Source organism: Onthophagus taurus, chromosome 7 (assembly GCF_036711975.1).
Source record: "Onthophagus taurus isolate NC chromosome 7, IU_Otau_3.0, whole genome shotgun sequence".
Lineage (NCBI taxonomy): Eukaryota > Metazoa > Arthropoda > Insecta > Coleoptera > Scarabaeidae > Onthophagus > Onthophagus taurus.
This window is the reverse complement of record NC_091972.1, coordinates 8306355-8320150: the sequence shown is the minus strand read 5'-3', so window position 1 is coordinate 8320150 and position 13796 is coordinate 8306355. Positions and strand designations below refer to the sequence as shown.

Below are 13796 nucleotides of genomic sequence, written 5' to 3'. Positions count from 1 at the left end.
TGTACCTTATGGATTTTGAACTTTTAGGTATTTAACATAACTTAGTGATCGGGAGTATAACCATATATAAATATAAATAGGGTATATAGATTTGATGTACTATGTAAAAACTTTTTGAAGTACTTTGCCTTCTTCTTGACATACTTTGTTATACATGGTTAGCAGATATGTGTTAATTTGAAAATGTCAAGCATGCGTGTTGGTTCAAAAAGAAAGTGGCTTTACAAAACACCCATGACTTTCATTTGAATGGGACAGTAGGGACAGGAATTAGCGCTGGATCAAGAAATAATTGGTCTGTTAAAAAATCTTTAACGCCTGCAGAGAAAAACATTCTACGCAAGAACCTTGTGGACTACAATAACATTCAGACACTAATAAAGCAGTTTATGAAAGCCTTAGCCAAAAATGGACCATGTTTTAAATAAATCTGCGAAAGATTTTTTCATCTGTGAGAACCAAAGTTGTTGGGCCTGATATACCAAACCTGATGTTGGTACAAATGATACTAATTAAGAGGAGAGCTTTGGTATTATTCAATAATGAAAGCTGCTCATAGAAAAAGAAGGTTGTTGTGGCCTAATTTTTTCTTAATGTAAATATTACAACTAAGGAGATTAGTTGTGTCAATTTTAGGAGATTAACGCCACTTTGGTAGTTTGCGGCTTCACTAAATCCATATTGTTGCGACCCATCACCTAACTTTAGTTATTGAAATAGTGATTTTGACATTTAATTATCTTCGAACTTTCCGGATTTCTACTTCTTCAATCTATTCTATTTTCTGATCAAAACTTTGAAGAATGAAAGCTTTCTTTTTCTGGGGAATACTGTTTAAAGTTTTACTCATTGAAAATTGCAACGAAATAATAAAATGCAACTGAACGCCAAGTACGAGTTATCTCGTAACTTCTTTACTTGCTATATTTGTACAGCTACGAGGAAAGTCGTAGTATGGAAAACATAATAAAGTTGTAATAAATGTGAATAGATGGCCTCCGGGAAGAGAAGAGAAGATAAGCTTTAATTAACAGAAAATTTAATATTAAATGAACAGAATATATAATTATACAAAGGTTATTCATAAAGTACAAGTTTATTCAAGCAGAATAATATTTTTATAGATTATGAAATACTCTGTAAATAATGAAGCTTTGTTTGTGCACATTATGTATATCTCAATAATATATAAAGCAACGTTTTTAGACCATCTAATACTCTTTTTTAGAGATGTGTAATACGACAGCATTTGATGTGATCTATAAAAACCTCTACCATTTCAACAATGAGAAAGACATTTCGCTTGTCTTCCCATTTACATACAATAACAGGATCATTTTGCTACCAAATAAAGTTCCATACACGTAAGTTCCACCACACACAACGTTTACTGTATATCTTTTATTGAAATAAGTAACTTCTCAAGTAAGTGTAAGACAACATCATTTCTATGTACGAGCGGAAATACAATTGTCCACGTCACAACATCATTGATACATCGAATACAATTTTTTTTTTACACATAGATTAGCGCATGTTGTTATTGAAGTGATTTAATATTGTCGTACCGTGTATAAACTGTTGGGAGATTAAATTGTCTTCTTAGGCCAGAATCCTGAAAAGTTCTGTGGTAGTAGTCAATTGGTTAAAAACTTAAACTCCAAAAACTTTGTTTTAGATGTCACGATCAAGTACGCTCCACAGCTCGCTGGATTACACAACGCTGTGAATCGTGTTTAGACTTGTTAGGTACATCGTTTTCCCTATTATGTTGTTCCCGCACTTTAGAAGGCATTCATGAAATCATTAGAAGTCATTACAAGAAAAGGTATAAGGATCAGCTAAAAACATTACATCCTAACTGAAAACGCTTTTTTTAATAAAACATAATAGTCGCAGTATAAATAGAGCTACAAATAAATATAAGACATGTAAGATAAATATTTCACTTCAAATTCAGAAACGTCAATAGTGATTTAGTAGAAAAGGGAATTAATTGCAGGTTGATTCTCGCTAAGTGTGCATCTCTATATCTCAAGTGATTAGTTATTCTCTTTCATTGATAGAGAGAGAATCTTGGAGACACTTTGAATATATGTCTAGATAACAACCGCCTATTTGTAACATCGTGGTACGTAATCTGTGGTTTAAAAATCATTTTGAGATGTTAATAAGAATGCGTATATCTGATGATTATTTATCTTTCATGACTTTGATCTTTATTCGCAATAAATATTTGTTTGCGTCTAATTTCCATACTAAAACCGTGTAGATTGGAGACTAAATTACCTTGTCTCCAATATATCCTTAGCAGTAAGTTAATTGTTATTATTGATTACGTGGTAACACCAAGTGGAGACTTTTTGACAGCTCTTTATAAACCTTTATTAGTTTCAGTTGCATAACAAGTCATAACTTAGGATAAACGAGTGTTTAAATGATTACTATCTAGATTCCCTAAAGACTCGTTTCGCTTATTTTTTTGTTCTTTGATCCTTTACACAATAATTTTTGTTATGTACACTTGACACGAAAACGAAAAAAAATCCCCCTCAAAAAAGAAATAAAAAAAACACCTTGAATATTCTTGTCAACACTCCACATTGGTGAAGGGTCCTCGTTCGGTATCCGTTTCACATTGCCACATTCCCGGATTTTTTTTATCCATGATAGACGAGAGCTAACCAACCGGGTTACATGAGTGTGTACGTGTGTGTGCGGGTGTCGATTGGGACCTGTGCACGTCCTCGGGTGTTAACAAGGCCTACACTGCGTCCGAACGCGATCCAAACGAATCAATTACTCTTGTCCGATCCAATCGTGCGCGGTCCTTTTCAAGTTGTCGTTTTGCAGTTTCCGCGGGCGCAAAAGGGATTTTAACACGCGGCGAATAACGTCGAATTAATTAGCCCGTAAATTTAGGACGAGCAGCAGTGGCGTCGACTTTACGGTTGGGGCAGTTAAAACTTGGCCATTTGGATTACAGGGGTCGTCCTGAAGAGGTCTTATGGTCTTTACGGTCGAATAATTGACTTAAGCATTCTATTAACGGATTGTACAATGTAGAGTAGATAATAATACTGCATAAAGGTTTTCAGGGTAGTTTGTGTTCTTTTCAAAAGAGAGTTAGTATACATAGTAGATTAAATAAATAGATGGCAGGGAAGACGTGGAAGGAAGTTAAGATGTTGTGGAGTAGGTAGAAAATTAGAAGTGACGTGCACTTTACGAGATTATAAAACATACTATGTAATTGTATAAAGTGTAATATTGGATTTTTTAAACAAGTAAATGTAATAGAAATTTTAAACTATTTTAATGATTATTTCATGTGTTTATTTAGAGCTACACTTAGAACAAGGTAATTTTAGTACATGATAACAATCTCAATTGATTAACGGGTTGATAGACCTTCGTGTATAATATGTACCTTGTACATAGATCTCTAATTGAGAACAAGGATAATTTGAATTTGGAAGCCTGCAATTGCGGGATACCTTGTAATTAACCTTACATTTGATGCGGTTTCTACTCAATTAGAAAATATCTCGAATTTCAAATTTGTAACTTTTTTATGCAATCCTTGGTGAATTTATATGTTTAAATAGGTCAACTAAATAGTCCACGAACAATCCTCTAAAGATTCGCTGCAGCAAAGTTATTTATGGACAGCAATAGATTGTGGGAGATATAGTCATTGTTGGGGTTTGGTTGTATTTATTTTTGGGGTGGTCGTAATAAACGCGTATATTTGTTATTAAACATGATGTCGATATTAACTCCGCCCGGGCGTAATAAATATTTTTACAAATAACCGGTTGATTTACGACGTCGAATATTTTTGTCGAATTTAACTACCCTCATCGGATGATCCACTTTTAATGTTTATAATGAAAATGATAGCGTGACTAAAAAAATCTAATTTATTACATCTTATAGAAATAAATTCGAACCAACAATTTAACTTTAGTATTTATTAATTTGATCATTAATTTTCATGTCAATCCAATGATAATATATCTAATATGTCCAATTGACCTCAATATTGTAGTAACATATTGTGACAATCAAGTGTAATAATTACAATCAGACCACCTAAGAGCTATTAACATCAATCAATAACTATTCGAACAATATATAAACACTATATAGTAAAACATCGCTATAAAGGACTAAATTCTCTGAAAACGCACAGCTAAACTCAAATGTTTCTAGGTCTAGACCTAGTGTTAAAACTAGATCTAGATCTAACGCTGAATAACAATTAAAGCAAGAACTAATACTGCCTCCTTTGACATTAAAAGTATTTTTTCAGTTTGGTACAGTAAGAAAATGGCTCGTGCTAGAAATATTAAATTTTGATTATCCTAGAAATCCAGAAGTCAGCTTCTTAGCAACGGCAAGTCGACTTTTATCCCTGTTACATAAATATCTAATCATTCTCTATTTTCCTCTTGGTCTTTGCATTTTCAAGGTTCTGTCATTTCTCTTGGTTTCATTTTCCAAAAATTATTCTCTTATCGATGCAGTTGTCATCTTGAAGTTCCATCTAAGTTTCGAGGCTGATTCCTACTTCTCCGGCTTTGACCGGATATTAAAAACCTATTACTTAGTACTCCACCATTCACAAGAATTAATATCTCTTTTAGGTGTTGGACAGTGCATATAATAATCAAGTTCAACAATAGGACTTTTTTCATTGAATGCAACTTTATTTATATCAGGTTTGTCATTAGCAACCTCATTGTAACAATCCCAACACGATATATAAAATCTCTTGTTGCAGTTTCCTTCTCTTCGCTTGTAATTCATCATCACATTACTCATTACCAACAGAATTGTCGCTGTTATCACTTTCGATTATTATTTAAAGTATCCTCTTCCCCCCATTTTGACCTACCCATTTTGAAAAATCACTTTTAGTTCTTGAGAAATAAATTTTTGAAATGATCGACAATTTTTTCGAATTTTCCAATTTTCGCCTATTAAGTTTTAAAAATTCGTATAAAATCCAGTTCTTGGAATATGAGTATGAAAATTATCCAAAGTGTTAATAAAAGTGTCCTCTTTCCAATGAAATAACCCGTTTTGAAAAATAACTTTTAGTTTTTGAGAAAACAATATTTGAAGTTTTGATAAAATTTTCGATGTTGCAATTTTCATCGATAATTTTCAAAATTCGCTATAAAATTAATTTCTTGAAGGATCCTTGTGGAAATATCACCAATTATTAATTAAAGTATCCCCTTTTTAATACAACAAGCCGTTTTGAAAAATCACTTTTAGTTGTTGAGAAATAAATTTTTGAAATGATCGACAATTTTGTCGTATTTTGCAATTTTCGCCGATTAAGTTTTAAAAATTCGTATAAAATCAATTTTTTGGATTATGAGTATGAAAATTTCCCAATGTGTTAATAAAAGTGTCCTCTTTCCAATGAACCAACCCGTTTTGAAAAATAACTTTTAGTTTTTGAGAAAACAATATTTGAAGTTTTGATAAAATTTTCGATGTTGCAATTTTCATCGATAATTTTCAAAATTCGCTATAAAATTAATTTCTTGAAGGATCCTTGTGGAAATATCACCAATAATTATTAATTAAAGTATCCTCTTTTTAATGCAACAAGCCGTTTTGAAAAATCGAAAATTTTTCGAATTTAACCCTATTTGCATTCTATCTATAAGCGCTAATATTTATATTTAAACTTTAAACATACTAATGCATTAAATAGATAATATTAATAGTATAATTTAAAAATATTTCATTCGTCCTAACGAGGTCCTTTAAATCGAGGTTTTAAAAGTATTATTCGTTGAGTACCTAACAGTACATTTAGGGTTTATTCGTAAAACCATCGAAAACAGCACGCCTAAACGATGTTTAACCGAACGAACTCGTTCGAAACACGGCAAATTAAGCTCACAAGCTTTTCGTACACCCGAAGTTTCGCTCACATTTACTAACCGTTAAATTAAATATTCTTCATTTCCCTTCGTGGCCAATTTTTGCATTTCGTTTTGCGCTTTCAAACGTTCCACGTAAAATTGCATCGGTTTCTAGGAAGTTTTCTCATTTTCGTCAACGGGAAGTCGCCTTTCAACAAATCCATATTGAAGTAATAATTACACATTTTAATGATCCAATTCAAATTTCATCGCTTAAAAGAACGTAACGAAATTATGAAATAATCGAAATCTCTTTCGTATGCAATTTTGAATCTGATTTTAGAGAGGTTGCGCAACTTTTGTATACGGTACACGTGGAGTATATACACCCGAGCCAATATTAATAATAATTCAGAGTTTAATACGAAATGAAGGTGGAACTAAAGCGGAATTTGAAAACGACAAAGAGGGCGAACATCGTCGTCGTACACGGGTAGTAAGTGTAATTAGCGAGTCGATATCCGCCTCTTCAAAGACTCGAAGGAGAGAAGATGGTACTACAAGTTGATTCGTCAGCTTGATACAGAGAAAAGCTTATACCTGCGTAAACTTGTGCACGACTCGAAATTATGTTTCAGAGTCTCTCTGTCTACTGCTTCTAGTTGCAACGCGTCGGGTCTTTCCATTTTGTCCTTTTGATCATTTCGTATATTACCGCTCTACTGCTCTATTTTCGCCTCGCTTAACACCTTTGTTCAAAGTCTAAGCTTACAAAGATAAGTATAATCCAAAAAATAGTTTTTGATATGACCGACCGCAAAAAGAAATTACAACATTTTGTTTGGGAAAGTAAGCAAGATAAAAAAGTCGAAAATTCTCTGTCATCAATTTCGTTGGGGTACATTTTTCCAGGCAGTTTTCGGTTTTTATCGTGGTGGCTGCTGGACGCCCCATCACTTACCCTGACGCGTGTAAATATAAATTGAGGTCCGCCAGGGAACGGCGCCGGCGTCGCGACGCGGCCGTTACCGTTGGCGCAAATTTGTCAAAAAAGGAAGTAACAAAAAATGGCTAAAAAAAACTGCAGCTCACGTGAAAACTGGAACGCAACAGAGTGCACTCTGTCTTCTTTTCCATTAACACGTACCCCCGGAAAGTGCCATAAATCCTTTTGTGCAAGCCGCCTTTAGAGAAATGGTCAACCCCCCCAACTCTGTTACTATATTCTCTTTTACATCTACATTTTTTTTACTTCGGATAATTTCGGTTTTTCATTAAAATTTAATTTAACAGAATTCAAAAAAAAATTTGGTATCATTCTGGTGAAACCGAGGAGATTACAAATTTTTGGCATTAGCAAATGTTGGAAAATGCATGACTTTTAATGAGCTACTAACTATGCTTAATGAGCACAAACAACGAAATCGTGTTATCCAATTAGTTTTAGAGAACCAGATTGGTGTCAAAAATATAAATATGGCAAAATGCCAATAAGATGTAATATACAAAATATATTTATATTATACTTATTTCATCAAAATTATACTCGTAAAGAATAAATTAGAAATATATTGTGCAAAGTAAGATAGACATGGAATCGAATTATAAATATGTCTTGGCAGCTTTAGTAGCCGGCGCTTCTTGAGAAACTAAAAGACATAAAAGTCCTTGTAAACTTCCTAAAAATAATAAAGAACTACTGTCAGGACGAGTACGTGAATTTAAAAGGGAGCTTGGCAGAAAATCTTTTCAAGCTGCATTTTGGTCAAGTTTCATGTCAAGTACCGCAATGGTGCAAAACCAATAAAATGACCCTAGCTATGGAAAAAGCTTCTCTAATAAACACCAATTTAACATAGAAAGTAAAAGGACGATGAAGCATTTGTGGGTGAATATAGATCAGAGAATTAACTACAAATAACACATGTCAAATGTTTGCAGCTCGGCCACAGCAGCAATTTAAGGACTCGCCAACGTGATAAAATGATATTACTAAATAGATCTTTGGATCATAAATCTGCATATGATATCGGTCATGGCCAGAAATCTGAATTGAAAAGTCATAATGAAGATGAGATTGTAAATCAACGCAATACTTAGCAACTACAGCTTTTAGTAACTTAGGTTGTTTTAACATAAATTGATTTGATGTTACGTTCAGACAGAACTCTTTCAATCTGCAATTATGTGTGTTGAATTTTAATCTTTTTTCTTGAAATAAAATTTGAGTTAGTTATTTTTGATATTTTCCGAAAATATTCCAATTTATATTTATGATATTTATTTTTTAAAATGGCCAATTTATATTTCCTCCTTAACAATAAGAACTTTACCCCTAATTCAATTTACGATAGAAGCCACAGTAAACAGGCTATAGAATATAAAAGATCGGAAACTGGAAGGTTTAAACTTGATTTCATTGGCCAAAAGAGGACGGCGACGTTGGAACCGCACTTAATGTTAACATATTTTATTTGGAAGGCCAACCGCAGGACCTCCTCCTGCGGGGAAACAGGCACAATATTGAGCCGAGGGATGTGTTTGCTTTCTGGGAAGACCACCAACGATGAAATTTACATTTCTAAACGCGCGCCTTGGTCTCTAGAGTTCGACGAACGACCTAACATTTTTCTCTTTTCCATCGATATTTACGTACGGAGTTTGCATGAATAGTAGAAGTTAAAATCGAAAATAAACACAATTTTATTTAGCTATTTTAAAACACTAAGACCATCCTCCTGATAAACCATCTAGAGGATAGTTGCCATGGTTACGGCGGTTTTAAGCGCTCTCATTGGCTAAGAACTGGATTTATCTATCGGATAAATTTATCAGGAGGTGGTAAAACTGGGCCTAAGACAAATAACATTTTTTACAATCATTTTAAAAAAATAACTTTTTTAATTTTAAAAGTTAGGTTGTTTTCTTTCGTTTCAATTTGGTGAAGGTTTAATAATATTTTGGAGGTAGATGGTAAATTTGGTGGAAACTTTGACGTCATTTTACTGGATTAATCAAGTTACTTAAACGGAGTGTTTCCCTTCAGGTGCCCGGGTCGACTTCGTCTCACGTGACGACGGACGCTGATCTCTTGGAGACGGCTTCCAGTAAGCTTGAGCTTACTGGAGTTGGGGGCAGTTGGGGCACCATTAGGTTGAGATGCGAGGCCACGCTCTTTCGACTGTACAGAGCGAACAGCATCGAAGTTGAGGTCAAACCGGATACGCCACAACCTGCCTCCGTACTTTTAATGGGGAACAGCATAAATGGTAAGTTTTAAAAATGTTACTTTTATTTATAAAATAAAAATGAATTTAGATTAAATTAAATAAGATTACTACTGGACAAGACGAAAAAATTTGCTTTATTAAAGTAAAAATAGAAAGAATTTTATCAAATGAAAATTATTAATTTACATTTCATTTTTCCTAAAAGAATTTAGTAATAAGCTGTGCATAAATTTTATTGTTTCGGAGAATAAAAATGAATAATAAAAAATGGTGAGAGATGAGTAGGCATTTCCCTACTTCATATTATTTTTTAATAAGCTGTATTTCGAGAGTTATGAATTTCTGAAACGAATTGTTTTTGTGTTTGTGAAAATCTGACGAGAAGCGAGAAGAGGAAAAAGCGTGTGTATTATTTCCCAAGGAATCGCGGGTGGATGTAATAATAAATCGTGGATACTAAACCATTAAGAAAAACTGGCATACGATGTCTCGGAAAAACACAGAGCGCGTCGGGAAATTCAATAAAAGCTGTTTAAAGAATTAATTTCTTCGCTTGGAAACGCCAACGTATAAATCGTATTTTTTGCTGTTTCGAATTAATACTGTAGTCTCAACTGGTTGAAATATTTTTCAAAGGGAATAAAAATGAGCAAAAAAAAAATTAATTAAAAATAGGCTTTGATGTAATATCATATATTTTGTCGATGGACTGTCATTATTTATAATTGAGGTAATACTATTAAAAGAGAAATGTAGGTAACCTTTTTGTATTCATTTTATTTTGCGTCTGTTAATTAGTCGTTAAATAATTTCTATTTGGAAACCATCCGGTCAATTACAAATCCCGGAAAATTCAATTGACAAATCGGAACGAGTATACCGAAATTAATACGTATTCACAAATTTATTTATACCGTAAAATTAAATTTTGAGTTTAATATGAAATTTTATTGTAGGCTACTTATTTATCGGTTGATATATTTCACATTATTTGATGTATGATTGTGTTAAAATTAGGTATCTCTCGAAATTTAAATTTTATTCATTTTTGAAGTGTATGTTCAACAAGTTGGCAATAAAATATTTAACTTTTCCACTTATCGGCCGATTCCTCAAAAAAAGGCATTTATTAATGATGTTATAAACGAAAATCATTAAAACAGCTTAGCGTTCTAAACAGACCTCATCGAATCTTGCTGAAACAGACCACTTTTAAACCGGTGCGCCGGTTGGTAATCCGCTTTTAATTGCAATTTTTTGCAATGTTGCTGTCGATAATCCTTGGTTTCGTGGGGAAAATTTAATTCAGCGGAAAACTCAGAGAGAGCTCCAAATAGTGTTTTGACGTCATCGTTGGTAGACCAGGTTGTAGCGCGACTGCGAATCTCGCGCCTAGTTGTAATCAGATTTTCGTTTTCCGCCACCAAGTTACGTTCGTCCGAATTAATAGTAAATCTGCGCTAATGACGTCATCGCCATGCAAGATTAATGGCGGAGTATAATTTGGCTCGCATTGTAACGGCCGCGATTCAATTACGTCAACGTCGTTCCCTCGGGAATCGAGGACAGGTGCCGGAGTCCTGATGGTCATCCAACAATCCATCTCCAGCGACCTTCTAATCTGATATATTTCAACTTGATTAGTTTTAACTTATTAAAAATACTTCAATTAAATTTTAATACTATTACGTTAACTTTAAAAGCAAACAATGGAATATAATTACAGTAAATTTCGATTAATATGGGGAAGGGAGTTAGTCGTGCGTCTGAAGATGCAAGGATCAACCCGAAACTTTCTAGTTCTAGGTCTAGTGTTAGTTTTAGTTTTAGTTTAATGGAAAATATACAACAATCTAACGCTGAATAACAACTAAAATTAGAACTAACACTCTAGACATAGAACTAACACTAGCATTAGAACTAACACAAGAATTATAACTAGAATCATTCGGGTTTAGCCGTCTTAAAAGACGTGCGGCTAAACCCAAATGTTTCTAGTTATAGCTCTAGTGTTAGTTCAATAAAAACATATAACAATCTAGTGCTGAATAACAACTAAAACTAGAACTAACACTAGCATTAGAACTAACACTAGACCTACAACTAGAATCATTCGGGTTTAGCCGTCTTAAAAGACGTGCGGCTAAACCCAAATGTTTCTAGTTATAGCTCTAGTGTTAGTTCAATAAAAACATATAACAATCTAGTGCTGAATAACAACTAAAACTAGAACTAACACTAGCATTAGAACTAACACTAGACCTACAACTAGAATCATTCGGGTTTAGCCGTCTTAAAAGACGTGCGGCTAAACCCAAATGTTTCTAGTTATAGCTCTAGTGTTAGTTCAATAAAAACATATAACAATCTAGTGCTGAATAACAACTAAAACTAGAACTAACACTAGCATTAGAACTAACACTAGACCTACAACTAGAATCATTCGGGTTTAGCCGTCTTAAAAGACGTGCGGCTAAACCCAAATGTTTCTAGTTATAGCTCTAGTGTTAGTTCAATAAAAACATATAACAATCTAGTGCTGAATAACAACTAAAACTAGAACTAACACTAGCATTAGAACTAACACTAGACCTACAACTAGAATCATTCGGGTTTAGCCGTCTTAAAAGACGTGCGGCTAAACCCAAATGTTTCTAGTTATAGCTCTAGTGTTAGTTCAATAAAAACATATAACAATCTAGTGCTGAATAACAACTAAAACTAGAACTAACACTAGCATTAGAACTAACACTAGACCTACAACTAGAATCATTCGGGTTTAGCCGTCTTAAAAGACGTGCGGCTAAACCCAAATGTTTCTAGTTATAGCTCTAGTGTTAGTTCAATAAAAACATACAACAATCTAGTGCTGAATAACAACTAAAACTAGAACTAACACTAGCATTAGAACTAACACTAGACCTACAACTAGAATCATTCGGGTTTAGCCGTCTTAAAAGACGTGCGGCTAAACCCAAATGTTTCTAGTTATAGCTCTAGTGTTAGTTCAATAAAAACATACAACAATCAAGTGCTGAATAACAACTAAAACTAGAACTAACACTAGACCTAGAACTAGAAACATTCTAGTTCTAGTTTCTAGTTCTAGGTCTAGTGTTAGTTCTAGTTTTAGTCCAATAAAAATATACAACAATCTAGCGCTGAGTCAACATTTAAACTAGAGCTGACACTGCCACTAGAACTATCACTAGATCTAGAACTAGAGACATTCGGATGCAGCCGTACATCTCTTAAGACGGCTAAACCCGAATGCTTCTAGTTTTAGGTTTAGTACTACTTCTTCTTTTAATTCAATAAAAATATAGAAGAACCTAGTGCTGAATAACAATTAAAACTACAACTAACAATATACCTACAACTACAAAGTTTCGGATTTAGCCGTGCGTCTTCAGACAATTCGGGGAATACCTCGAATTTATCTATGAAAATATTTTGTCCGTTCTAACGAGGTGCGTTATATCGATATTTTATTATATTTTAATTATTTATATTTTGAGATTTACTTAAAATATTTTTTTTTCTTACATTTAATTTTGTTTTAGGTGTAAAGTTGCCAACAATCCAAATAAATCTTCTGTTAGCCGCGACAGTATTACTCTTGCTACAGAGAAGACACCAGTGGACCAGTTAATCTACGCCAACGGAAGTAGACAAACAGAAAATAAAGGAAATCGACGATCGCAATCGAAAAACAAGTGAAAAGTCAACGTGCAAAGTGAGCGATTTCTTCTTTTTAATACAAAGAAAACTCGATTGTAACAAATAAGAGACTTTTTAGTGTCGCCTAAACCCTTAAGAATAAAAAAAGGAGAGAAAGTGTTTTTTTCTTCCAAAAATGTAAAAAATAAGAAAAAATGAACTCCGAAGGATGATCTTTAAGTTAATTTTTCACATTCTATCGTCTTCTAATCGGTGAAAAGATTATTCTTAGTTCTTTTTGTATATTAGTATTTTACAGGTGTACATACGTGACTATTGAAAAAAGAAAATTATCGCGAAAAACGATTGTAAAAATTAAGTCTGTATTTGACGTGTATATGTTCCGATCGGAATATTGATGATGATGATGTTAGGTTATTAAAAATATATAAATCAACCGATCAAATTTGTTTTTCTTTTTTAAGATTTTTTCTGTTCTCCATTGCGTGATGTTAGACACATAGTAAACATGACTTCTGCATATAAATACATAATTAATCAAGTAAATGTTTAATCAACATTAAAAATTATAGAGATTTTTCATGAGATACAATGGATTGATTTACTCAAAATATTTACAATGTATTATTATATTTGTATCTTATTTATAACATTTTACTCTACATTTTTGTAAACTTCAATTTTTAATAATCTTCTTTTTCATTTTTTCGTCTAAACAAAATGTTTTAAATCACAAGTTCGGTTATTTTTTTCTTATCAAATTGCATGGTTAAGGGCTGTAATAAAACGAAACTCAACCTCAGAGAACTTGACGTACGACGAGGTATTGAAGTTAATTACACCAATTATCCTCGACGTTACACTGAGTTAAAGGCAACATTACGTTTGACTTAAGGTACCTATTTTCTCCTCCACGATATACCACTTATTACATACCGCTAGATCTTCCAGATTTCGACCACCACTTTTACAAGCTAATATTTAGTTGATATCATCG

General features: G+C 33.2%; 1 protein-coding gene across 3 annotated transcripts in view; it reads left to right on the top strand.

The window, feature by feature from the left end:
* Positions 1-13244, top strand: part of LOC111422796 (uncharacterized) — a 116440-nt gene extending 103196 nt beyond the window's left edge. For all 3 annotated transcript variants that reach the window (XM_071197832.1, XM_023056032.2, XM_071197831.1), the window contains 2 exons: positions 8935-9157; positions 12682-13244. In XM_071197832.1, the coding sequence (XP_071053933.1) occupies positions 8935-9157; positions 12682-12770 (312 nt within the window). In that variant the 3' untranslated portion in view covers positions 12771-13244. The remainder of the gene's footprint in view (positions 1-8934; positions 9158-12681) is intronic.
* The last annotated feature ends 552 nt before the right edge of the window (positions 13245-13796 follow it).